Source organism: Drosophila guanche, unplaced genomic scaffold (genome assembly GCF_900245975.1).
Source record: "Drosophila guanche unplaced genomic scaffold, DGUA_6, whole genome shotgun sequence".
NCBI lineage: Eukaryota > Metazoa > Arthropoda > Insecta > Diptera > Drosophilidae > Drosophila > Drosophila guanche.
The window spans coordinates 3,951,322-3,978,900 of record NW_022995743.1 but is presented as its reverse complement, the minus strand read 5'-3'; the positions used below and the strand labels follow the sequence as shown (position 1 = coordinate 3,978,900).

Below are 27,579 nucleotides of genomic sequence, written 5' to 3'. Positions count from 1 at the left end.
AAAGTGGCTGCCTACATTGTTCAATGTACATCATACTGCACTTTTGGCCTGCTCGCTAATTTGTGTCAGCCATGGGGGCAGGGCAGGATCATAAGCCAGCAGCAGTAAACATTTACAACATTAGCGAGCGTTTTTACCTGCATCTCCGGCACGCGAACAGAAATGGCTCCAGCGATGATACATTGCTCGCAGCCATGCAATTAAGAATCGCAGCCCCTGCCACTCCCCCGCCACGTCCCAGCCAGCCACTTCATTCCATTCCACCGCATATCCACTTGCACTGCCCAGCCCAGCCCAGCCCCGCCCTGAGTATGTGTGTGTGTGCGTGTGTGGGTTGGGCGTTCACTTAGTCCGAAAGAGCCGAAGCGAACCGCAAAAAGCCGAACTGCACTGCATTGGTAAAGAGAGATAGAGAGAGAGAGAGGGAGAATGGGAGAGAGCGATAATAAACAATGGGGAATAGCGTTCGAGTTGACAGCGAAACACTAAAACGGTAATTGCCTGTAAACATCGTTTGAAGAGGGAGGGAGGGGCAAGCGGGAGAGTGGAAGTGGGGAGACTGTGGCGATGTCATAATTAGAAACTGAATGAGTGATTAAAGTCCTCCCATACTCGGCACAGAGCTCTAATATTGAGAGCTAAATAGAGTTGGAAAATCCCAAAATTTTAGCAGCTAATAAATAAGTATAATTTAAAAAGCAAAAAGAAAACTTTTTGGGTGCAAATTATTTAACGCTTTCTGGAGTAAGGAAAAGGAAATGTTTGTTTGCCAAAGATAAGACAAGGGTTATGGGGTCAATCAAATAGTTTATTCTTTGCTCCCTCCAACCTCTTACGCGGCATGTCCATCAATCAATCAATCAAGGTTAGCAATCGCTTCTTGTCAAAACCCGTGAACACATTACACGAGTGTCAGTGGCAGATCACAAAATTCCCTGGGGGCACACGTGCGTGCCAACACACATGGACTTGGGGGGACTAAATCGAAACTTTAAAAGCGAAATGTAAACACTTTCGGAAGTATCAGTTTTAGGCGCCCAAAAATGCTGCAAAATGCCACAAGCGAAACTTGCAAAATTGCAACACAAAATCCACCAGGGGGGGGGAGAAGACAGGGCTGAAAAAGATGCACCGTGGGCGTGGCAAATGGCAGAAGCAGGCCGGCCGCACAGCAACGATTGTTCTTATGTTTATGCGCGTTTATTTACGACTTAAAATTTGAATAATTTACGATGCCAACGCTGCCCGCTTAAGAATGCCATGAGGAAGGGTGTCCCAGAATATGGACAAAGGGGAAGGCCATGTGTGTGTGTGTGTGTGTGTGTGCCATGCAGAACAGCAAAAGGGAGAGAATTCCATCGCCACCACTCCTCTCCTTCTCCGCCTGCATGAAAAGGCAAACAAAACAGGACACGAAACATTGAATTTGCTTGGCTTAGACGAGGCCCTCGGCCATATCCACAGCCAAAGCCAAAGCCAAAGCCACAGTCAAAGCCAAAGCCACGACTACTCCGGTTCCGGTTCGGCAATTTTATGTCGAGTGTCCCTGTCGGACAGACGGACGAGTTGGACGGTCTAAACTTTGCATAAGCCGCCCCGTTCCGACCCTTGACTAACACTAAGAGCCCGAGAACATATTGCAACAGGGAACGACGGCATGCGGCATGCGGCATGTGGCAAGCGGCGGAAATGCCAGCGATGGCGATAAACAGAAACGGAAACGCAAAATGCCACTATTAACCGGAACTTAAATTATTGCATTTGTGATGGCAGAGATTTTCAGTTTCCGTGGGATTTACCAAGCCATGCAAAAGGGTGGAACCCCCATCGAAGTGGCAACATAATATTATAAAAAATATTGATATATACAATAGAAATAGCTGTCAATCATAGCAGAATATTTTAGAACTCATTCATCGCATTAGGGGGAAGGAAGCAAATCAAAAACGTTTGGAAAATGTCGAGTCTAACAGATGCCATGTACTACGCACAAATATCTTGTCCCAAAAGGAAGCTCACGATACTCCGAGGCTTTATTTGGCCCACGCTCGATAACATTTTCGATGCAGGTGAGTGCTGTACATGCCACACCGAACTTAATTTCAAGCTATGTAAGTCGCTTTGCAGCCGCCCAAATTGGCATCGTTGGCCGTTACTTGATAAGCGCCAAGGACAATACCATCATTGGCGACCATTTCGCATTGCGTTATTTGCTTGAGAGGCAGCACACGATCCTGGTGTGTGACTCCTTGGATGGCCTCAACAACGAAAAGGTGTGCCTTGAAGTTTCCGGCGAGACTGCCACTGAAGAGGCTGTGGCACAGGGCCTGGAGCTGGAGCTCACCAATTCGGAGGAGGCACTGTTGAAGGGAGTCACCAGTCAGGTTGTGATCGCATTCAGGCAGTTCCTCTCGCGGCAGAAACAATCGAAAGCTTAGAGTAAAAATTCAAAGTGAAACGCTTTCCCCTGTACTGAAGAGCTGATAAAGCTGTCCGACTATCTTCGGTAGATAAATAGCCAGAGGTATCTTTCAGATAAGATTCTTTGAGTGTCTACTTTAATTACGAATCAAACTCTGCACCTTGAACCTCGTTTATGATATCAGTCCACTCCAAGCACTTCAGCGATAATCCGATGGAAGATATCAAAATTAATTAAATTCTAAACTGTCTGAACCGATTTCAGTTTGGTTTTTATTCGAACACAAGAACTGTGTTTCTGCCATTTAATTTGTATGCTAAAAAATATATAGATGGTATTCCCTATTGGTGTAGAGATGGAATCACTTGGAAGATTGCTCATCAAACATTTTGCGTGCCTCAATCCGCATGACCTTGCCGTTGACATTCTTTGGGATGTGATCGACAAAGACAACGCCGGCATTGAGCTGTTTGTAGTCCACGACCACACGCTGCGCCACATAATCGATGATCTTCTGGGCTGTGATCTCCACACCCTCCTTGCGGATAACCAAAGCTCCAGCTGCATCGCCATAGCGCTCATCGCGCACACCCACCACACACACATCCTCGATCTCTGGCAGCTCGGCAATGATCTGCTCGATCTCGTTGGGCCAGTAGTGCTTGGACTTGTACTTTAGCAGATCCTTCTTGCGATCCACCAGATACAGGTTGTTGTCGTCGTCGAAGTAGCCCAAATCCCCGAGATTGATCCAACCATCCTCGATGGTGGCGGCAGTGTCCTCTGGGTTGTCCAGATAACCATTCCATTTGACTCCAATGTCGATGAGCACCTCGCCCACACCATGTGGGCCCAGCAGCTGTCGGTTTTCGTCGAGGATCTTGATTTTCATGCCCGGCCCCAGGCGGCCCACAGAGTTCTCCAGAGTCTGATCAATGTTGACCGTCACGATGCCCGTTTCGGTGGTGCCGTAGGAGAACATGATGTAGCACTTGGGCAACAGTTCCTGGCACTTGCGCAGCAGCGCCAGCGATATCCAGCCTCCGATGACAAAGGAGATCTTCAGGCTGCGCAGCGTCTCCTCGGTGGCCAGGGGACTGGTGTACAGCTCGTAGGCCTGCCACGGCGCCATGGCGATGCAGGTGACCTTGTACTTGTGCACAATGGCAGCGGCCCACTCGGCGCTAAAGTTCTGGCTGGACACGATGCGGGTGAATCCGAAGTTGAGGCTCATTACCATGATCGAGAAGCCAGTCATCCAATCAATGGCCGCACTGGTGTACAGCACATCGTAGCTGAAGCAGAAACTGTTCAAGCAGAGGAAACGCCGATTAGTTGGAGTCTATGCTGGGGTTAGGGCTTAAGGGCAACTCACGATGTGCAGCTGCAGAGATGACGATGTGAGAGCGTCACTGCCTTGGGCAGGCCAGCGGTGCCTGAGGAGCACAGCACCGCAGCCGTTTGATCACCGCCAACAGCCAGGGGCGTGGGTCTAACAAAGAAGCGAAGAGAAAGGGATTTGGCAGAGTTCTTGAAAGGTGGAAAACCTTGCTGCCCCCCACACTCACTTGTACATCGCCTCTGCGGGTTGTGGCTTTATCAAATCCTCCACACTGGTCACACCCTCCACGCGACCGGTCAGCGTAATGATCTTTGGCGACCATTCCTTGGTGACTTCCTTAATGGTCTCATAGTCGGAGGCGTCGCAGAACATGATCTTGGGCTTTGTGACGGAGTAGAGTCGAGCGATAACATGTGGCTCCCTGCTGACGTTGATGGCATGGAAGGGCGTCGTGTTGAAGAAGCAAGCGACGGCCACGGGCATCACATAGGTGCTGCCCTTGCCAATGATTCCGACCATATCCTCGTGGGTCAAACCCTCGGCCTTCAAGTAGATGGCAATGCGGGTGGCCAATGCGAGCACATCGGCATTGGTCAGCACTGTGTCATCGTCGGCGGTGATCTACTTTTTAGATAGGGTTAACTCATCAGAACCCCAGTCCATCCAGAGCATCGCTGGGTCTATCCCTTACCTGAAGGACATTGTTGGACCAACATTTCAGCGAGTTGTACACCACCTGGCCAATCGAACAATTGTAGTCGTACAGCGTGACCCTGGGTGCACCGCTCCAGATCTTCGTTTCCTTGTCGTAGAATGTCGGAAAGATAGCCCTGGCCGTCATATTGCTGGAGTCAAATTGAAAGTCGCTACTGACGGCCCACCAGCCGAGCAGTCTTTATATATCTAAATATCTACAGGGTGGGGCAATTTGCAAAACTCAATCATTCTGGCACCCTGTGTGTAGCTTTATCTAGCGTCTTCATATACGGCAGCATTATCAGACTGAGAATCCATGCAGTCCAAAGTTTATCCAAGCCAAGCAGATTAGCGGGTTGCTTCGAATTCTTTGAATGGATGAGGCATCAGCTGCCTCTTGTCGGCCAAACTCTGCGGCTAATCTCGCAAGTTTTAATTTCCGTTTGAGGGGGACATCCGCTTGTTTGACGACCTTCGTGGGAAACAGAAGATAATTGTAGCCCCCCAGTAGGTTCAAGATTAAGCTGAAAGATCGAAAATTTAAGTAGGGAAAACGAGAAGCTTAAGTTAAGTCCCAATCCTTGGCTCATTTTGTTGGTGTTTATCTTATGCTAAAGGGGATTTAATGTTGCTTTAGTTTGGATCCAGCGAGTTCTCTCGGTTTTCTAGGTTTTCCAACAGCATTTCCCTTACGTATTCACTAAAAAATTCCCCAAAATTAAGCACGCATTAATATTTAATTACTTTTTAAGAAATATCTCTGGCATGGCTCTCTCTCTCTCTCTGAATACTATTCCCTCTTTTTAAAGGGGCTTGCTTGTCGTTGGGTGCCTCATTTTATTGCCATAATAATTTGGGTGGCCACGCCCTGTTGCACCATTTTCGCATGGTGTGTGGCAGCATCCATGAACTTCCGCATCCGTTGTGGTTGCTCCGCTGCATGCATACATTTGCATTGCATTATAGTCCCATTCCCACCCAACTGCTGGCTGGCCAAAAGCAAGCAAAAGAGTTTCTGAAGGGTTTCTGCAGGCAAAATGAGCAAAGAAAATGGTGCAACGAATGGACCCCAAATGGTTCTGGGGCCATCCAATATGCTTCCAGTGATTGGCATGCAAATAACTGAAGATAACTGAAGGGGCAGGGGCACTGCAACTTAAAGCTTTAAAATACGCACACACACGCACAGCCCTGCTCGTGCTTTGGTGTGTGGATATTTCGATATCGATTTGATTGGCGGTTTACGGTATCCGCTCCTGTGGCTTTTCCATTCGTTGGTCACTTTGCTTGCTCATGCGAGGGGGCAGGCGATTGCTTCACACCTGCAACTGCAACTGCAAGGGGAAACCGCTGTGGCTTTGTGCACTGTTACTCCCATTGTGGGTCCCAATCTAATTAATTTGAAGCGGCGCGCGCGTCGTAAGCGTGTCAGTGGAGTGGAAAAATTGTTGCTAATTGAATAAACAGCCGATGCCTGATAAGCAGATACAATTCCCCTGAAGACAGCAGCTGATAACAGTGATAAGAAATTGATTTAATTACGAGCAAGGGAAGAGAGAGAGAGCTCCCCCCCTGGTGAGGGCTGCCACAGTGGGGCCCCTGACCTTACACACCAAAATAGCGAACAAATAGTGAGATTTGCCGTGTGCCGCGTTATCACTTGTTATCAGTCTTATCACACTTGTTGGTGGTGCCACCACGTGTTCGATGTTTTCCGATGGCAACTGGAAACTGTCCTAAATCTTGCATACGAACAGCGCGCAGGCGCTGAGAGTGTTCCATTGCCGAAACGTTACCCAAAACATCGCGCCATTCATAAAAGGCGGCAATTTGCTGGCAGGATGCTGTACGCCAGTACGACCAGTCGGTTGTCTGGGCACTCGGGTCTGCTCAGACAGTTTGCGGTGATTCCTACAACGAAGCGGTTGCAGCAGCAACAGCAGCAGCAGTGGCGCTCACTTTGAACGGAAAACTTAAACGAAAACCCAAGACTCTGAGGCAACGAACATTAATTCCATGAAGCAATTCGATTTGTGCCAAAGAGACATGAGAGAATTGATGATGCCTTGATGAGATTATCAGCTCAGATGTCCCCAAAGGATTGTTAATCGTGTAACAAAGTGCGTGTGGGCCCAAGACGAGTTAGTGAAGCCCAAAAACTACGGGCAGAAGTTTTCGCTCAAGTGTTGTTAAGTGTCGCAAAGTTCGCCCTGTGGTCGTGATAGTTAAGTGCGCTCAACGCCGCGCCAATTCAGTTCACTCACACGTTGGCCTTTTCCGCAAAAGTTTTTCCCGGTCGCCAGTCGCCCATCGCCCATCGTCCATCGCCCATCCGTCCTTTCCTGCCTGCCGCCTGACTGCCTGCCTGACCTGCATCCTTCCTTGCATCCTTCCTTGTCCTGCTGTCAAAATGTTGTGCCCAAAACAATTGAAGTTTTGACAACAAAATTTAGTTTGAGCAAAGCTCCACCGCACCCGTTTCATATTCTCCGCTTTTTTTTGTGGTGCGACCAGATTGGAGTGGCGGAACATTTTTGGTGAACTTTTGGCAGCCTGTCGGTGTGGCTTTGGCTAACTATAGAGAGAGAGAGAGAGAGTGCCACACGGGAGTACAACCCCTACACAATAGCAAACAGCGGGAACGTGTGATGTGAATGGTAAGTGCAGCAGGTGTAGTCCACTCCAAATCCCTGTTCCCATTTACTAGTTTGGAAAATGAAAAACTGAAATGAAATGCTTCCCCAGGTTTCCAGAATTCTTTGATGCGAGATGCGAATGAAAGGATTAAATAAGCTTTCTTTTCGATCTCTAATGGTTATTTGGTGGGAGTCTTCGGAAGGGGTTTATTATTTTTCAATAATATTACAATTTGAAACTCTCTTTTAAGTACCGAAAAAAGTGCTCAAAATAAAAGTTGCAAAAGTCTGAAATTGTTTTGGCAATGTTGTAAGCTCTCTGATTGCATTTTCTTTGATTTTGGCAAATCGTAGTAAAGTTTTCTCTGTGTGTGTGTGTGTGTGTGTCGAATTTATGGTACGCGAATCACCGCAAAATGGAACTTCCAATCAATTTTTGCTTTTCAATTTCATTTAAATTTGAATGTAAATTTTTAAATTGCCTGCCGAAGCACAGAGGGTTTTTGTGTAATTTATTTTCATTTTAAATTCACAAAAATACTCGCCCAAGCTACAACATTTAATGGAAAGAGATTCAAAGTGAACATGGCCCAAAGGTGCAGAGCACACAAAATGCCACACGCACTTGGCAGACTCTTGAGATGCTCTTTGAAAACATTTCCCCCAGTCATTTGCATGCATTCTATTTGTGGTAATTGTTGCCTTATGGCTGCCCACAGAAGCAGGCGTCAGACACAGACGCAGGCACAGGCACATCCACATCCACAGACCCAGGAACAGAATCATACCTCATGCTTCTCCGTGTTCTGCCCTTACAGCCGCATAAATATGCCCAGAACTGTGGACAAGCAGGAGGAAGAGCGGGCCTGCCTTGTGGTCACTGAGAGAATGTGTGCTAGCATGGGTTTGGGTGCGTGCGTGTCGCATCTATAATTAAGTGAATCCCAAAGCATACCAGCGCCGGGCCCAAAGGGAGGCTGCAATTTCATGGCAAACAAACGTGCCACCAAACGTGGGGGAAACAATGGGAAATGACGTCTTGGTTGGCCACCATCTGGGTGTGGCACGAGCAAGTCATAAATTGATAAATTTAAGCAACGATTAAAGCCCACATTTACCCATGGCCGGCAGCTGAATTTCTACTAATTAGTCATCTCTCTAGGCTCTCAAGGAACTCACTTAATAGACGGTTGGAAATGAAACAATTCATGAAACCAATTCAGAATTATTTCTGCGAATTGTTTCCTCTTCGGGGGAGTAAATGAAAGGAATGTCCGGTCCATATGGACAGCAGCAGCAGCTCTTGGCCAAATCAATTAAATGAGTCGTAATATACGGCAAATGTTTGCCCAGTTTGAGAACAAGGACTTGGAATTTCAGTCTCTGCATAATTCAGAGTCCTTGTTTGCGTCGGTGTTCGGTGGGGTAAGTGTGTGTGTGCGGAGGTGGCTGCTTATGAGTAATACGCACACATAATTATGAAAAATACACACACAGAGAGAGAGAACTGAGTGCTCCGAGTTCAGAGTTCAGAGTTCAGTTTCAGGCAACTGTGCACAGTGAATGCTCGTTAACTTAAACACAATATGATGATGTTTTCTACTCGGTGTATCTGTGTATCTCTGATGCTCTGTAGCTCTGTTGTTGTTTGTGTTCTTTAGCATGGGCTGGAGCACCAATTAATGCTCATCCGCATCTGCATAAGCCCGGAATACACACAGAGAGAGAGCCATGCCCTTAAAACAACAATACATTTTGCCCTAAACATCCCATTGCCCGCAGCTCAAAGAAAATAATTACAGGGCGCTGCTGCTGACCATTAGCACGAAAATTTGAATGCTAATAAACTGGGCATGCCAGGAGAGAGTAGAATTATATTTGAGGTCTGCTTTTAGTGACCTGTTTATGCGTCGCCTCTGAGGTCTGTGTTAAGAGCTGATTATTGCCAATTATCGAGCGGAGCATTTACGATGAGAGTTGGGGCATCTTATGAGCTCTGATGAATGTAGATAATTAAGCTGCACTAATTAAATCTAGAGTTATGTACACACAGACAAACACACATCTAATTAAGTAGAAAATGCATTGTTGAGTGGAAATTTCACATGCCTTTGTTTGTTTTGTGCATTAATTGTCTACAAATCATTGATCGTTGCCAGCACAAGTAGCTCTGCGTCTAGGAGCATATTTTTTGTTTATTTTATTGCCCCGTCCATATGCAGCACTTTCGAGAGAGAAGGGAGGCAGCCACAAAACGCTTACATAGAGAACAAATCTGCGATAAATTCACAAGAGCCCGAACAAAATAAAGGAAAAAGAAAAATAGCCAGCCAAAACGGCCAAAGACCAAATAAAGAAAATCTACGAGCACGCCGAGTGAGAGCATGAAAATTATTGCCAACCATATTTCTGCTAGCTCAGAGGCTTTTGCTTTGCTTGTGGCCTTGGCTTTTGGCTTTGTCTCTGGCTCTGGCTCTGGCTCTGGCTCTGGTTTTTGGTGTAGTTGTGCGATTATGTGTGTGGCATAGAGCAAGCGACTCGCAAACGAGGCACACAAAGCTTAAATAAATAAAATAAATCAAAAATGTAAATCAACACTCAAATTTATTTCTATATATACAAACATATATGCGTATAGAGCAGACTCGACTCCTGGTATAATAATTTCCACACACACACACACACAGTATCGTATCGTATGTGTGGGAGTGCTGTGGGCTGAGGGAAATTCGACTCTCATTAAATTGTGTCTGTCTTTTGGCTGCTAAGCATCCTCCTTGTGCCGTGCGGTTTGTCATTTTGGCTGTCGCCTCTGTAATAAATGAAATCAGGACAAAGCATTCATTTATGAGCGCAAAGATATGTTTGGCTCAGACTCTCTCTCTCTCTCTCTCTCTCTCTCGAGTGTCAAACAAAATATTATATTATACGTTATATGTCCACTGGCCATACACACACACAAAAGCCCTTCTAACGAAGCATTTATTCCATTTTACGACTAGTTTTTGGTTCGTGTTTTTCTCTCTCTATCTCTCTCGCTCTCTCTCTCTTTTTTTGTGCCTTGTGGCAATAACTCAGCGATTGCAAAATGTGTCTGATTTGAGGCAAAGGAAAGACTCTTATTTATTTACTTTTCTGCCTGTGTCCGACAAAATGTTTAGTTAGAGGAAAAGCAAGAAAAAGAAAAAGAGTAAAGCGTAAAAGGAAACTCTTACGGTAATTGAAGCATTTTAATTATTGCAATTTTCTTGAAACATGCAACTGCGAATGGTCCGAAGAAATGATGTCGTTTTTGGTGAATTTCCCCTGCAGGCACTCCTCACCCCTCTCCTTGGTTCGAACATTGGGTTGCCTTTGACCAGCGATGGGGTTTTCATCATAAAATACACACGAAATGCTCTTAATTTCGTCTTTATTTTATTCCCGCAGCAATGTCCTGTCGGGCATCATTTGACAAACTGAAACGTGATGGTGAGGAGAGGACACTGGACTGGACAGACAGACAGACAGACAGACAGACAGACAGACAGACAGACAGACCAGGTGGGTGGGCTGGACATACAACCAGGCAGTTGGGTGGGTTGGTTGGTGCATTGACATCCCTTTTTCTCTCTCTCTCTGTTTATAATGCCGCGGCGGGGTGGATGCCCACTCTACTCCACTTCATATTTTTTATCAGCATCGTCACGGCATCTTGCATTTCTGAGAGGAATTTTCGTCTCATTTCTCCCGCCCGCTTCATTCCATCTTTATCATCTGAATGCGCCACACCACCTTCATTACCATCCTTAATTTCATTCGCTTTCCAACTGCTTCCAACCTGGCCGTGATAGCCGTTGTACACTCTGCCTTTTGGCAGCGGCTTGTCATTCAATTTGACGCCACATTTATTCACCTTTTTTCGCGCTCTCTCTCTGTGGTTCTCTCTGTCTCTTTTACTTTGGGTTGGGCAATGGTCGCCACGTTTTTTTCACTTGCCATTTGCATACTTTCTCTTTAATTGCTTCGTTATGGGCTGTGCCATGCTGTGCCGTGCCGCCCGGCACTTGTGATTCCTGTATTTTCGTTGCGTATACGTAATGCGTAATACTCCCGGCTGCTGCTGCTGCTGTCCTCGTCCCCAAGCTAATTAATTTATGATCACTCCTTGGACGTGTATTCCCTTTGGTGTGTCCGCTTTCGTCTGCCCTTAAATTCTGTCTAAATGGCAGTTTATCCTTCGTCTCGGCTGATTTCCTTCAACTTAAACTCCGCCCCTTCCCGCCCCATATGACGTCCGCATGTGCCAACAGAATTGATTAAATTCGTAATCTTAAAAGGTATTAAATATTAAAATATTTTGTTTTTGTTTTTGTTTTTGCTGTGTAAATTCTTGTAAAAATATTTTGAAATAAACCAGAAAAAGGATTTTTGGGGCAGACGTGTGTAGGCTGGGCTGACCTGTCGGTGCTCATTTCTTGTCTTTTGGCAGGCATTTATGTTGGCTTGTTTCAGGGAGAGCCAGAAAGAGAGCGATAGAGAGAGAGACAACAACTATTTGGCACGTTACACAGTTTTAGTTTAGTTTTTGTTTTTCTACAAACATTACCATCCAGCATAAATTTTCTTGGCAAGCGCCTTTTGCCGACAGGCTTGTAAGTGATTTTATTTGTCATTTTTAAAGACAGAGACAGGGAGAGAGAGAATTGCAAAAGCTGACGCTGCCCTTTGCAAGTAAATTCACTTCGACTTTCATTTGCTTAATCGTCAGAGGGGTCCGAGTACTCTGGACTGGGGACCCGCATTGATTGCTTGCTCCATGGCCTATTATCCCTAAGTGCTTATCATAATTTGTGGAGTCGCTTGACTCTGTGCTGCTGGTTACAGTCTGTAACTATAGCTCTGGCTGACAAGCGTATCGTGTGCCCAGTCCCATGTCCCAGTGCCATCTAATTCTCCTCCTGCGCTGTGCATATCCGTAAGTCGTCTTAGCGTTGACGGCAAATCCCCCAGAGAGTCGAGGGGAAATGGATTGTGCAGTGCCATGGAGAAAAAAGAAATAAGAAACCAGAAAAGAATAGAATGATTTGAAAAATGCGTAACTGTAGTGGTACGGAAGTTTCCTTGAGTTTTACTTTATTTTTAAAGAAGCTTTAACTTTGTCCTTTTGCCACTTGCCCAAGGATATTTGCCACACTTTATTACATTTATTTAGTGTTTCGAGAACGTTATCGTCAAAAATGTATTTATTTATTTATGGAAAACAACTAAAACAAATTGAAGTTTTTATTTCTGATGCAAACTTGTCTGTTTTTTGCTGTCGTTTCTTTCTGTCTTTTGAATTTCGCTAATTAATTTCTCCAACAGGCAAAAATGCATATTTACACTAGTTTATTCAAGGTAAAATGCACAAATTTCAAACAATTGAAAGCAGAGAGATCAAAATGTTGAAATGGAAATATTTTCACATCTATCAGACATCACATATTTCATGTTTAAACTAGTCCCAATTTGGCTATAAATGGATTGAGAGAAGTATCTACAGAGTGCAATGAATTTTATATAAACGATAAAAATGCAAATGCAAATACATAAATATCCATAGAACTACGTATTAAATGCAATGCAGAAAATCACTCAATCATCGATGAGTTATTCGTTTGAATGGGATTTCTTTCATACTTACCAAAGAACATTCACATTCCGAGTAGATGGCATATTCGAGTTCATTGGCCGTCGCCTCTGTCTGTCGGACAGTCTGTGGGCAAGTCTGAGGCTCTGTCTGAGCTGCGAAAGCGCATAAAATTAAATAAAAATCAAATATGAAATCCTTTTAAGCCGGTGCTGAGCTTGCACTCAGCCACCGCAGAGCAAGAGGCTGAGGCTTTTTCGGGTGCCCAAGCCCAAAGAAAAAGGAGAAAATATAAAGCAAAAAAGAAAACTGCAAGTTTTTGCGAGACTTTACGCTTCCCTCTTCTGTGTGGTGTGTCTCAAGTTTCCAGCCTCACCTCTCCCTAGAGGAGGGATGTGTGTTTTTCCTTATTTATGTGCTTCCCGCCTACATCCTTCGCCCTTAACAGATTTGAACCTTTTGTTCTGCTTCAAGTAAATCGGATTATTTTCGGGTTGCGCCCTAAATCAATTTATGAAATTAAACAACTTTGATATTTTTTTTCTAGAATTTATCAAACATTTTCTTGCATTTTTTGGTCCGCTCCTAAGTGAGCCATAAGCTAAAGTACAACGATTGTTGCTTGTTTTTCTTTCGCTGCAGTTTCTCTCGCACTTTCCGAGTTGTTCCTTGTCACTTCTCAAGTTGTTTCGTTTTCTTTTTTATTTTACTGAGTTTTTGTGTTCTTCCATATCCGCGATTTCCATTAGTCTGCAAGTTTTTGATAAAGTTTTCAGCTGCAACTCCTTTCTGCTACTCATCTTTCAGATACAATTTGGCAAGACATTTTTCATGGACATTGATTCAATGTCTCCACTGATTTCATTATTTATTATATTTTTTCTTTATTTATTATATTGCCATTGGCTTTCAGTTGAAAATGAAATTGCAAAAGTTTTCGCTCACTGCTTTCTTTCCACTTATCTGCATCAAACCTCTTCCGTTCCTACATCAAAATTTAAGTATTAAAATCGGATTTCAAAGTGAAGAGGTGGCGCCACATCAACGCACTGGCATGTCACCACAAATGCCAGCGGAGAGAGAGAGAGCAGCAGGGCTGCTGCCATTTGCCACCCGCAGGGCTCTTGCGGCTGCCAAACAGAGGGCTACGCAAATATTCGCATTCATCTTCATTTTGCCTCTAACATTGAGGCTTTTTTGGAGGGTTTGGTTTATGTTTTTTATTTTTTTTTTTTTTCATATATATTTTTCCTTATTTATCTGCCGCTGTGTGTCTGCCTTTATCTGGCACACCCTTCCGCCGTGGTCTTATCTGATTTCTCTCGTTCTTTTTTGCCATGGCTTAATGTATCCACGGCGAAGCAGCATAATGTCGTCATTTATTTCCTGGAGCGCATAAATATGCTTCGTGCATGTATTTTTCAGCATCACATTTAAATGTATTTGTATGCAAATATCAAAGTGCTGTTTCCAGGGGGCTTGAGGATTTTGTTGTTGTATAAATTGCCGTGTGAATTCCACCGCTCTTTATGGGGGCCATCAATAATGGCCTTATTGAATTTCGACCATCTGAAATACTCACCAATCTGCAGCTGAGTGTTGTCCCCCTGGTGTCAAGTTCTGTTTTTATAATAGTTGTTGGCTCTTTGGAGCAAAGTTCTCTGGCTGCCAATTTGAATTGGGAGGACAGCTGTCAGCGTCAAGTGGAGAAGGGAGGGACTGTTGTTGGTCTCTTCAGCGTACATACACACATTCACACGTATTTACCAATAAATACGCTGGAATATTGAGAAGGAAAATGAAAAACACATTAAAATAAATCCCGAAATCGCGAGGCATCGAGGACTGTCAGAGGCACGAGGAGCAAGCCAAGCCCAGCCCAGCCGCAAGAAAAGTCGACAGGCGACCTCATTTCAAATTAGCCCACACACACACATGCACTCTTACATCAACGAAACACACACAGATACACAGCCCGATTTATGCTCTTCGAGAGGGTCGCCCTCCCCTCCTGGTCGCATAAACACCAATACAAATGCGGGCATAATGCAATATAATAAACGTCAAGAGCAGAATTGGGAGCACAAAACACGAAACAGAAGAGCATGTGGCAGCCCCCTTGATGCTGGGGCGCGTTCTGATTGCGTGCTGATAACCCTTTTTCAACTTTTTGCGGCAAGCTCTTGTTGACAGCGCAAAATCTCAAGCATCCACACACGCACACGCACACACACGCAGACTGATGCGCAGAGTTAACCAAGTTAAATCCAATTTGGCTAACAAGACATTGTCACACTGCAGGGGAAGGGGCAGAGGGGCGGAGGAGCAGAAAGCTCTCGCAAATCCCAGGGGAATTTTCTCTATTAGTGTGACCAAAGCCAGGGGCCAGGCACTTAACCCTCCCCTCTCTTAGCTCGCCTCATTGCATAAGCTGATCTGAAAATTGCACATTCCAAAGATTATGGTGGCTCTTAGGCTCAAAAATTGCGACCGAACCAAACAAAACTGAATCTGCAAGTGGCAGGCGGCAGGCAGCAGGCATGAGGCATGAGGCAGCTGCCACAAGTCAGCTTCCGCTCATTAGCCCAGAACATGTGTCACGGATCTGCGTCACTTGCCAGCCGCCTGCCGCCTGCCGTCTGCTGCCTACTGCCTGCCCGCCTGTCATCGTCATCGCTGTCAATGCCGATGCCATGGCGGCAGCCACAAAATCCTCCGTACAAAGAAATGCCATAAAACGGCAGCCGCAGTCAAAACACCAAAAAACGATGAAATTAACGCAAAATGCGGTTATGGCAGGGCACAAATTTACCGCAGAGGCAGCAGGGAGTGGGGCATAAAAATGTTAGCATAATTCATTCGGTGCGACAAACGACTTTTAATTAAAATATTTCAACGTTCTCAGGGTATTTTCATGTGCTGCTGCAAGGTTGCGGTAGCAAAGGTTAGGGGGGCCCATGCAGTCATTTCGGATGGATGGCAGTGCAGGAGAGATAGCCAAAGGTATTAGGTATCGAATTGATTAGCCAAAAGCCAATAATGTCATTCGAAACTGTTGGGAGTTTAAAGGAATTAATATTTAACCACAAGGAGAGCTAGGGATACATTTTACTTGAGCCAGACACAGAAACGCTTATCCTAGATTCTAGAGCCAAGGAATCCTCATTTCTCGGGCACTTTAGACGGTGAAGCAAAGTGCCACGTGCCACGTGTCAACGGTGTCATGTTGCAGGGGCTTACAAATTAGCGTGGATTGTTCACTTTTTGTCAAGAATCCCACCCGCCAACAGCACCACCAGAGCCACAAAACAGAGCGCGCAGTGCCAGCGACAGATACCAAGCAAACAGTGGGCCAAAAAGACACTTCATGACATGCCGCCATTCTGACAGCCATGGAGCAGCTGTTGACACACTCCGCAAGCGGCAGGCAGGGCACTACACGCGATGTACAACATGTACAACATGTCGTATAAGTATTTTAATTAAGCATCAAGAGGCGCACGAAACACACACATCCACACAGCAAGCAAGTTGCGCCTTTTAATTAAGACCCACTAAACTACTCGCAAGTCAGGAGGCCATCGCCATGCCTTAAGAGGTGCCATCCTCTGGCTCCTCCTCCGCTACTCGCGGATGGATCGAAAAGTTTCCATTTAAGGCTAAACTCACAGTTAAAATTTAATTTACTCAGCGCACAAACTTGTTTGGCAGCAGCTGCATGGCAGCAGCACAAAAAACGGGCCACAAAAACAGCAGCAGGAGGAGCAGCAGGAGGAGCAGCAGGAGCACGTCATGTGGATTACTCATACGCCACGTGCTCGCGTGGCTGTGTGTCTGCGGCGCTGTGGCGATGAAGCCGGAGCTGAAATATCAGCCGAGCCGAGACCCACCCCAGGCGACAGGTGGCGGCAAAAACACCACGACCCGAACCACATGCATTCTGACAAGAAAAACAGACAGAGTACACGATCCACGTTGGTGTCCGAGCCAACTTCCGGTGTAAGCAAAAATGTTCTTGAATTGTTTGCATTTAAATGGGCAGCAGCCCAACCATTCTTCAGATATGTATGTACATATTGTCTGTCACATGCAACATTTTATTTATCTGCAGCGCGTGAAAATATTTTTAAATGTCGAGTGGAAATTTGGATGACAAAAATTACTCTTGTAGGGCGGGAGTTCGTACGAAAGAAAGTCTTGGAAAAAAGGAAACTTCAACTGCAGCAAAAAATAAAGTTTCACCCGCTTCATTTTACATTACAGCAGCTGCTGTGGCAGAGCGGAGTCAATCAGGAGACATCATTGGATTTGTGGCAGTGTCTGGGCACTTGCTTCTCTTGCTTTTTTTTGTGTCACAGTGGTGAGTGGAAAAACAATAATCCTTCGAGCAAATCGATGACAGAACGCATTGCATTTGTGGCGTAAGCCAAGAGTAAAGTTTGGTGAAAATTACAAGCCATTTTGCATAGGAAAAACAAATGTCTAACGATTGTGCTACACAAAATCAACAAATTGCTCAGCATAATTGGCCATAGACGCCAATGGGCCTTGTCTTTCGCTTGATTACAGCTCGATTATATTGTGGGAAAATAAACAGCAGATCAAAGGGAAAAAGCGCATGAATTTTTATGCAAAATTAAGCTTCAAAGAAGGCCATTGTCAAGGCCAAGGGTGGGATATATGTATACATACGGATCGATTCCAAACGGAGCAGTTCATCTCTGCTGTAAGTATTGATACGTGACTCCATTTCACGCGTCTGCAGCCATGAGTTGTGTACGTGCTGCAGAGATGTGAAATTTTAGATGAAAAAATTATAACATCAATATGAGAAAACCAATCTAGTTCCGCGTGCATCAAATCTGCCTCTCTGCGGGGAGCTCATGGTTCCATTTCCTGGTTTGATGTAGTCCTGCACGCTGCAGCCATTGTTTGCCAATGTCCCGTGCTGAGGTTTAATTAATTGAGGGAACCGAGAAGCAGCATCAGTTTATCCACAGGTGGTGCACCGCCGCCCCTTACCGGTCTGTGTTGAATCTGTAAGCAAGCGTGTAAGCATTTGACATCGACATCACTTCATCTAAAGGGGACTTCAATGTTTCCCTCCTTTCCTTCCCTCTTTCACTGTTTTCCAGTCTCTTTGTTAGCTCGTTGCAGTGGCAGAAACTTCTCCTTTTGGCAGGCAGCGATGGAGGTACGTACATCGTTAGCGCGGATTTATGCAGATTGTGTCCTGGCAACAAGTTTTTTCGGCAACTTTGCGCCAGAGATTGCCTGCAAGAATATTAGCTTATGTTCGTAGAACTTTTTAAAGCAAAACTCTACTTTGTCGAACAGTTTCTAAAGCCTGAAATAAAAGAGTTTTGCTGCAGTTGTTCCACTTATTAAAACTACTTAATATATTCCTCATTTATGTAGCTGGTTTACACCGTTTGCCTTTGCTTTTGCTTTTTGCAGCTCAATTTTCATTTGGCACTAATGCTTCTTGGCTTATTCCCACATTTTGGCAACACATTGCTGAGGCAAGTAATGAGTACTTTACGGGTAGCACGTATGAAAAGGATTTCCCTAAATTGTCTGCAAATTGCGGCAGGGGCAGGATGTATATGGGAAATGAGCAGAGAGTGAGGAGGCAGACACAGGCAAACAATGTGAAAAGTGCAAAGTTGATGGCAAAGGCTGCAGCAGCCAGAAGGCCACAAAATATTTAACATGGCAAGCAAGACATTCAGGCAGCATTCATTCGCTTGTCCCCCGCAGCTGACTCGCTTCGAGTGCAAAGAAGTGTGTTTAAATAAATCAATGTTTATTTAGTCACAGAGCAGCAACTGTGTGCCAGGAAGCGGCAACACTTTGATTGCAGTAGTTTCACCTTTCCCTCAGGCCGTAAGGCCCGCAAAAACGAGCCTCGTACTCGTACTCGTACTCGTACTCAAAAGAGAAAGCTTCCTCCTCTCTTGCAGCAACAATAATGGGATGAATGTTATGAATGTGCAATCATACAGCTGACAGCAGCAGCCAGCAGCAGCCAGCAGCCACCGTAAACAAAGAAAAGGAATCACAACATCCGTCCGCCCATTCACCAGCGTCACAGTGCAGGTGACAAAACTCTCAGCAAGCCTGGCTTCGTGGGTGGAGAGAGGGGGAGACATGGGGACATGGAATCAAAGGGAAGTAACACACACAATAGAAACCTGCCGGCGGATATTAAAACTATTTTACAGCTGCTTTTGTGGGTAGTCTTTTCTGCCTTCACCACATGCTCTGCTCTCGACTTTTCATCATGTGCAAAGTGAAGGGATAGATTATTTTCTGCCGGATGTATGCAACAGGCACTGGGGAAATTGTCTTGACCTTATACAAAAAAAAAAAAGAAAAGCAAAGAAAAAACTTCACCCAAGCGTTGCCCCAAAGCTATTAAACCGTGAAACAACTCTCAACTGGGGAGTATCTCTCATTCGAATCACTCTGCGCCACTTCTGTGCTTTCCTTTTGCTGAGAAACTTTTATTACAATGCCAGAGGGGGCTGTCTGCCGTTCCCCTGCCCCTCTCCTCCATTCTCCTCTTAATTTATGATCCGTGCAATTTTTCGGGTGGGCATTCCGCTGCGCATTCCATTGCGGACGCCCAGCGGCGATATTTTCTACTGCTTCGAAAGTTATTACAGGAATATGAATTATCAGTCGAGTGTTTGCTTTGGAAATGGCTTTCCATGCCTTTCTGTCAGCAGGAAAAAAGTTCCTGGCACTACTCGGCACACGATGCAGAGGAAAAGTGTTTATCAACTTTTAAATCAAATTGCTGCCATGGAGGAGAGTCTTTGAGGCAGCAACTAAATCTAGTTTACATTTCACTAAGCTTCTACTCCAATTAAATTGAACCATACTCCATATGGTAGATATATGCACATGGATTCGTTCGCTCCTTGATGCTCCTTCCGTTCTCTGGTGGCTCTTGCTTTGCTTGCCACGTTGTTAACACGTGTTCGAATCATTTAGTTTTACTCGCTTTGAATATCCTTTATGTACCATAGCTCCATTGTTATGCAATGTCTTGATAAATGGCTTTACAGAGGATATGTATTCCATTCATCGTGCCTTTGTGGAACACACTCTCCCTGCCCGGCTGTCTGTGTGCCTGTCCGTTTGGCAGCATTTTGCATAGAAGGCTCCAAGATGAAATGAAAGCCTCAATGGATGCCCCACAACTTCACAGCATTATCAATTGTGTAGAACATTTTTGGAGTAATTCCCAGGGAATTTAATAAACATCGCGGGATTAAATGTACCAGCAGAGTGGGCAAGTGCCCGGCAAAGCGCACTTTGTAATCGGAGTTCATTTGGCATTTCATTTCGTGTCGGCTTATGCAAAGAGCGGAAGATTGCTCCGGCCTTTACTTCGCAGCCATTAACCTAATTGGCAGCGCAAGACTCGACTGTCCCCGTGTTTGGCTAATAAAATTGTTTAAGGATTACATGGGGGGATATCCACACTTTAAATTGTATCGCGGCATCTTCATCTTTGGCCTGACAACTTTTTCAGCGCTTTACCTTTTTGGCCCGCACAAAAAGGTAGGCCCTAAAGGGAGGGTCCTGAACCTGTGGAATAGCTTCTTAATGGATGGATGGATGGCTCGTGGCTCGTGCTTCTACTCCTGCTCCTTTCCAAGTGGATTAAATATTTGTGTGAGGGCTGGGCCAACTTTTGTGTGGCGAAAAGCTGTCGTCGGTCTATTAACACCTTTGCTTATGGTTAATTAATCTTGCTTGCTAACCGATATAATCCTATGGCTGTTACAACCCTCCAAGACACCAGCTATCTGTGTGTCTGCGATAATTACTAGCTTCGAGAGCGACTCTCAGGCCATTAATGGTATTAATTAACTGATGTCTTTGGGGCTTAAACAGTTTGGGACATTCAGTGATCAAGAGCACCGAATTGGGGGGCATTCAAGTCACAGTTAAAGCACTTCATTTGGGTTTGACATTACGCTTAATGTAATTTAATTAAAATTGATTGATTTGAGTGGGAATTTTCTGTGTATGCTTACCTCTGGGCTTGGAATATTTTCCATGAAGTTAAGAGTTCCCAAGCTATGAAACATTTCACATTTCTCCATTAGCTGTTTACGGTTAAGCTTGGCTTTAGCTTATTCACGGATTTTCTGGTCAGTCCCACAGCTTTTCCCCCAGCAGAATCTTGGCTTGAATACTCACATATTTCATTTACATGGCGCTGTTTTGACAAAGTTCCCACCCGACACACACAAAAAGCATAAAAATATGACAAACACAAAGTGGAATCCTCCGCGACGGTGCCACACGCGCTCTGGGGAGTAAAGAATGTCATAAAAAGACGTCTCCACATGTGTGGCAGGGTGGTGAGACAGGTTCCATAAGCCAGATGTTCGGGATAATGGAGGCAGAAGACGACGCGTTGGAGCAGACAAAATAAAATCACATTTTTACAGGCAAAGCATTTATGATCCATTATGCTCTTAGCCAGCGTCTGGCACGGCTTTTGTTTTGCGACAAATGAAAAGATACACAAAAAACAAGAACAAATATAAGCAGGATAAAATATAGAAATATTCACGGGGGTTTGAGTGTGGGGTGGAGGTGCATTCAAGGTCAGACCAGGCCAGAGACTTGAATCGATGAATTATCGAGGCAGTGGAACCAATGGAGCGTGGCATTCCCCTATAGGATTCAGTTATTTGTGCTCCCATGGCGGAGCACTCGCTGGCATTCCTATCGAAGCATTTGCCAGGACATGTTCCAATAGCCTGTGGCTGGAATAAATGAAATACTTTGAATGCAACGGACTCTCCTCTCATGGCACAAACTATTTGATCGAATTGCAGTACTTGTCCCTCATGGGAATACAATGAATATGAGTGATGGAGGAGGAACAAGGGAGGGAGGTGGCTTATTGTCGACACATTTTCAAGTTGCACACTGAAATGTGAATATCAAATGGGGGCAGGGCAACCACGAGAATGACAATAGAACCAAGGGCGAGAGAGGAGAAATGTTGTTGATATGCTGATGCTGATGCATCCATCCTGAGGTGTCTGTGTGTGGTTGTGTGTGTGTGCTGTGACACTTGAGAACAAAAAAATCGCTTAAGTGGTTCACTGTCTGACAGCGGCTGCTTGGCAGGCAGCTCTCCACTGGCGTTGACGTTGATTGTTGAGTGATAAGAGTGATAAAAGTGCTGCCCTAATGGCACTTGGCCCCCAGAGTCTATAGTGCTCAGTGCCGAGAGTCCATGCCTCTCCAATGTTTAGTGTCTGCCTGTCTGTCTCTATATTATCGTGCAAGTGTAGCGCACATTAATGCATCAGATTACATACAAAATATTTCTGTTTATTGGTCACCACTTTGAGCGGATAAATATGTGTTTTATTCATGCTTAATTCATGATATCCATGGCGTACACACAATCGCAATAATCATTTAATTATAGCCGCAAATCTTTGCCGTATTAACAATCAATTAATGCGAGCTCGATGCGCTCATCGCTTTTTTTTAAACTGATTTTCAATCCGATTATACGGGCGGGTGACAGCCACCACATATGCCATTGATAAATGTCCATTGTACATAATTTAATGTGAAGAGTAAACTAATTAATTAATAAATGCGTTTTTTTCTTGTTTTTTCTTGTGGCTGTGTTTGAATAGCTAAAAAAAAAAGCGACAACAAAATGGAAAAACTTTAATGTAACTTCCAAATGATTGTCGCACATTTTTCGAGCTCGTTGAAGTGGAAATCCATTGTAATGAGCCCACAAAAAGATAATTCCAACGATGACAACTGGAAAAAGGTCAATGAAACCCCCTACCCAGGGTTAGCAAAATGAATTACAAATGAAATTACAGTCCTTAAATAAAAATAAATCATGTTGATGGCTGATAATCGTGCATAACTAATTAGAAACGGAACCAACGAACCATCAAAAGTCCAATCAAATGTTGCCTGTCAAAATGAAACAATTTAGAAAAATGTGTGGTAAAAATTTGCGCGTTTCAATTTAAATTAAATGCACATTTTGCTGAAATTGTTGAATTAAAACAGTAATTATGCAAGAGCACGCCATTTGGATCACCGCAAAATGTTGATTACGCTCAAGTACAACGCACCACAATATGCTACGTAATTAATTAAACGGAGTTCATTTTTGAATACTGCATATGTTTTTCCACATCAAAGCACATAATAATGGCTATGCTCTGCATTTATTTCTATTGTTTAAGGGTATTTCAGATGTTATTTCAACGCTTGAAAATAACTTTCAAATAGCTGTTCGGCATGTGCCACAAATGAAATGAAACTCGGTTCGGTTTCGGTTTCGGTTCCGGTTCTGGTTCTTTTTTTTCCAAGGCAATTTCAGTTGCCAATTTTGTTGGAATACGACGCCACTGACTGACTTCTGGGCCAGGGTAATTTTTCATTCATTTATGACTTCAATCAGACATTGTTGCGGGTTCTCTTTCCCCTCTGTGGGCACTTTCTGCTAATGCTTTTTTCTCTCCTTCTCTCTGTGTTCCATTATTGTGGCATATTGATGGAACATGGGATAGGAGTCTTGCCGCATGATTGCCCGTCCCAGTCAGGCAATTGAGTTGGCAATATTGTCGTTTGGCCAAAATTAGAAATGATTGCCCGGCACTTTTTGGTTCCTTTTTTGTGTGGGATTCCCCTGTACCGGCATCCTGTTGTTGTGACTTTTTGTTTGCTCCTGAAAGTTTCCTGTTTTTAACTAACTTTTTCCTTTGAATCTCAGTGACCTTTATCCTCTAAATCATAGGGGAAAAAGTTGTATATTTTATTCAGTCATTCGCTAGAAGTCACCACAGTTCGATTTCGATTCCTGAATATAATTTTCGTTAAATTTTCAAGTATTAGTTTCTACATAGATTTTTGTGAACAATTCGCCAAAATGTTCCTGCGCGAGGATCCACGAAAAGCCGCAGCCCGAGATGTCACCACTGTGGCGCCTTATGTGGCAGCCGCCAAGCGGGGTCCCTACACCATGACCAATCTCGTGTTCAACAGCAACAATCCCTATCTGGGCAAAGACGACGAACAGTCGACAGAGATGCAGCAGCAGCAGCAGCACTCGTTCAACATCAATCGCAAGGCGCTGGAGCACAATCATCGGCACCACCAGCGATTGATACCCGTGGCCATTGGGAAGTCGCCGATGCCCCAGATGCGCTCCCCTGTGGTGATGAACGAGCAGCGGGAGCTGTACCGACAGCATCGTGAGCGGCTGACCACCATCAAGGGGAAGGTGAACACCTGCCTGCCACCGCCCAAGGTCAAGGTGAGTGGCAATGGCATGGAGCTGCCCTACATGGAGATGCTGACGGCGCTCTACAAGCGGAGCAACAACACGCTGCGAACGTTCACCCGCTCGCCGGAGCGACTGGCCGCCGGCCGCTGGCGTCACGTGAGCCTCGCCCGCGACAAGGAGCAGCGGCAACAGGAGAAGAACAAGCAGTTCCACAAGGGCGGAGAGCTCTTCGATCCGCTGGCGGGCAGATCGCGACGCAACAAACCAAAGGCCTTGCAGACCTTCAGCTACGAGATCCCCATGCACATCCTGCACCGCTACGAGAGCCTCATGGACCAGTGCGATGTGGGCAATCTGTGCAAGCTTCTGCGCCCACAGATCTATCTCGATGTCGCGGTGCGTGGCACACGCATCCAGGGTCGCCTCGCCATTCAACTCTTCACCGAGGCCTGTCCCCAGGTGGTGCTGGAGTTTATGCGCGCCTGCACCCAGGCCAACACTTCGGCCATCACCTTCTCGCGAACACTCACACCCATGTGGCTGGAGGGTCGCCTGGCCATGGGCCCATCCACGGTGCGCGATCAGGATATGCGCAACATTGAGCACGACTTCGATGTGCTCAATCACGGCGTCGACGCTGGCATTCTCTCCTTTCCCAGTCGCTATGTGCGCGGCCATCCCCGCTCCGCTGTTAACTTTACCATTAGCTTCCAACCGCTTTCGATCCTAAACGGCAAGCGGATTGCTTTCGGCAAAGTGCGCAAGGGATTGCAGCTGCTGGAGCGCATCCAGGATGCCACCGGTCACCTGGCCACTGCCCAAGGCGTTGTCGTGGCAACCGACTGCGGAGTGCTCTAAAAATCATCGGTCAAACAATTCAATAAACGAAATGTAAAACCAAAGCAGCCAGGGTTCCCTCTGTCATAGTGCTGTCAGCTTCATTTCAGTATTAAATCTTACTTCGAGCTGTGTGGAAGTGTAACCTACAGCAGCTACAATTTATATACAAGTTTTGTGAGTAATTCGAGGCAAGCCAAGACCTACCTTTAATGGCGCACCTTCCCCGACCCGACAGCTGATTGCCGTTGACGATGCCCGCTGACGGACTGAACAGCCCGCGGGTGCAGGGCCGTCGCAGTGGAGGAGACCAGAAGGATGCCTCACCATTCCCGGACAAGTACGACATGCGCGGCACACGTGTGCTGAGCATCTACAAGAGTCAGATCACGGAGGTGCCCGCGCAGGTGTTTGAGGAGGCGCGCCAGGAGCTGGTGAAGGTGGTGCAGCTGCAGGACAATCGGCTGTGCGAGGTGCCCAAGGATCTGCACATGCTGGGGGAGCTGCTCACGCAGCTGGATCTGACCAAGAATCAGATCTCGCACATACCCACCAACATCTCGCAGTTCTCGCGTTTGACCTGCTTCAATGTCTCGTGCAACTTGCTGCGTGACTTGCCACTGGAGTTTGGCGGCTTGCAGCTGCTCTGTGAGCTGAACATTTCCTTCAATCGTTTCGAACGGCTGCCCCGCTGCATCTACGATTTGCAGAGCCTCGAGTCGCTCTTGGCACACGATAATCACATCAAGGACATTGATGCCAGTGAGACGGGATTCGGTGCCTTGAAGAATCTCCGCGTATTGGATTTGAGCAACAATGATATAAGACAGGTGCCGCCCATTCTGGGCAACATGCGGAACATCCATATATTGAATCTGTTGGGCAATCCGCTGCGACAGCCGCGCCATCAAATTTTGAGCTCTGGCACGGAGGCCATTATGGCATTCCTGCGCACTCGCATTCCACTTTCGCAGTAGATATTTCCCTTCAAATTGTTTATTACTGTTGTCAAATTAAAGTTCATAAAACGTAGTAGTCCGTGGCTAAAACTGTCCCTAAAACTGTGAGCTGAAAATAGTTTCCCGTAGCCAACAAAATGTCTGCCGATAAAAAAGGAAAACCCGAAAAGCAGCAGTGAGTAGCAGTCAAACAAAGTTCAATTAAAGCACACGGATCTAAGCCTCATCTTTAGCAAAGACAGATCCTACGATGGCGATGCCTTCATTGCACAGTTCGCTCTTCGTGGCGCCCGGGAGATCATCATCCTGGATGCCGATGGCAACACTTTGCGCTCGACTGTCAGTCCGCGTCGCACCTTTGTGTATGTCTCGTCGCTGAAGCCGCTGGTGACGATGGCCAGGAATGTGGTGCGAGATCTCAATCCCTCCAACGATGTAACATTCTTGCGTCTACGCTCCAACGGGGGCGAGGTTCACATAACTCTCGGCACGGAGTTCATTTTGATAGTCATACAACGCATCAAAAGGAAAAGTGCAACTCAAAAGTAAAAACTACTAATACACGTACACAGATGGGGCATGCGTGTGTGTGTGTGTGTGTGTTACACATCAACAAAATGAAGATTAAATTGCTGGTCAAATGTGAATCATGGTCGAAACTCATTTGAAATGCAAACTGGCACTGGCAAGGGGAAAGGCAAACAAATCAGGCACTGGCTGGCAGCCACCAAAATGCGGATCAGTCGTCAATTATGCACCATGTTGCACATCCTATGTGCAGTTTTGCACTCTCTCCGGAATAGTGGTTCGGTTTGGGTTTGGGTTTGGGTTTGCTTTGGTTTGGTTTTGGTGGGCTTTTCCACCCACAATTAAGCCCAGCCTTTGACGCTGGATTGCATCATTAGTGGCCTCTCATTTTGGGGCGGCACTCATTTCGCTCTATAGACTTGAGCCATATCTGTTGTGCACGATAATGGCAATTAAATATCGCACGTTCGGCAACGTGTTGCCATTATTCATTTGCTGCCACAATATAGAAGTGTGTGCCCTGGACTGGGGGGGATCCCCTGGGGCGGCACGGGAAATGGCAAAAGCACACAAAAGTATTTGTTATATTTGTTACCCGATGACACTATTGTTTTCGTTGGTTTTGTGCATTTTATTCAACATTTTTGGGGGGTTCAAAATGGCATTGGGCCACCAGTGGCCATTTATTCAGCGGCTTTATGCTTATGGTACACATATAGACACACAGCCATAGATACATAAATATGTACCCACATTTTGTCGCCATTTAAGTCCAGTAAGTTACATATGTTTGGTTTTCGGGCCTTTGTGTTTGTTTGGGCCCATCGCAATATTTAATGAGGCGCAAATATTTATGCTTTTTGCCTTGACCAAATCCGCTGACCAAATATGGGATTATATTCCAAATAAATACTAAACAATAGGCTCTGGGGGATACCAAAACCCCAGCAATGGGATGGCAAATCAATGTTACATTTTTATATAATTTTGAAACAGCTTTAAATGCTCCAACTCCCTTCCACTCTAGGGTATCGATCAGATCTTGTGCGGCTTACTGCGACTGTTCCACGATTCATGTCCATTATGATTCAATGGAGTGGCATTTGGGGGCAGCTCTTAAAGCGGCAATAACGTGATTAAGTGACCAAAGCGGCACCAAGAGCTCATGCTGCCACATGCTGACATTTAATTTATTCGACTCGCTTCAATCCGATGCCGGCGGATGCAGGAAAACTGCAAATTGTTG

At 45.5% G+C, this 27,579-nt stretch overlaps 5 protein-coding genes across 5 annotated transcripts; 4 read left to right on the top strand and 1 right to left on the bottom strand.

Moving 5' to 3' along the window:
- The first annotated feature begins 1,904 nt into the window (after positions 1-1,904).
- Positions 1,905-2,502, top strand: LOC117587255. The gene is made up of 2 exons (XM_034277832.1): positions 1,905-2,069; positions 2,128-2,502. The coding sequence occupies exons 1-2, from the start codon at positions 1,958-1,960 to the stop codon at positions 2,436-2,438; spliced, it is 423 nt and encodes a 140-aa protein (XP_034133723.1). The 5' UTR covers positions 1,905-1,957; the 3' UTR covers positions 2,439-2,502.
- A 184-nt stretch (positions 2,503-2,686) lies between these two features.
- Positions 2,687-4,642, bottom strand: LOC117587230 (4-coumarate--CoA ligase 1). The gene is made up of 4 exons (XM_034277797.1): positions 4,456-4,642; positions 3,991-4,385; positions 3,798-3,914; positions 2,687-3,729 (listed from the first exon to the last, which is right to left on the bottom strand). Exons 1-4 carry the CDS (start codon positions 4,603-4,605, stop codon positions 2,784-2,786), a joined length of 1,608 nt encoding a protein of 535 aa, XP_034133688.1. The 5' UTR covers positions 4,606-4,642; the 3' UTR covers positions 2,687-2,783.
- An 18,924-nt stretch (positions 4,643-23,566) lies between these two features.
- LOC117587236 lies at positions 23,567-25,011 on the top strand. Its single transcript, XM_034277809.1, has one exon. It carries the CDS (start codon positions 23,653-23,655, stop codon positions 24,865-24,867), a length of 1,215 nt encoding a protein of 404 aa, XP_034133700.1. The 5' UTR covers positions 23,567-23,652; the 3' UTR covers positions 24,868-25,011.
- On the top strand, positions 24,958-25,878 carry LOC117587246 (leucine-rich repeat-containing protein 40). Its single transcript, XM_034277821.1, has 2 exons — positions 24,958-25,023; positions 25,085-25,878. Exon 2 carries the CDS (start codon positions 25,101-25,103, stop codon positions 25,821-25,823), a length of 723 nt encoding a protein of 240 aa, XP_034133712.1. The 5' UTR covers positions 24,958-25,023; positions 25,085-25,100; the 3' UTR covers positions 25,824-25,878.
- A 21-nt stretch (positions 25,879-25,899) lies between these two features.
- LOC117587266 (dynein light chain roadblock-type 1) lies at positions 25,900-26,393 on the top strand. Its single transcript, XM_034277844.1, has 2 exons — positions 25,900-25,980; positions 26,039-26,393. Exons 1-2 carry the CDS (start codon positions 25,943-25,945, stop codon positions 26,352-26,354), a joined length of 354 nt encoding a protein of 117 aa, XP_034133735.1. The 5' UTR covers positions 25,900-25,942; the 3' UTR covers positions 26,355-26,393.
- The last annotated feature ends 1,186 nt before the right edge of the window (positions 26,394-27,579 follow it).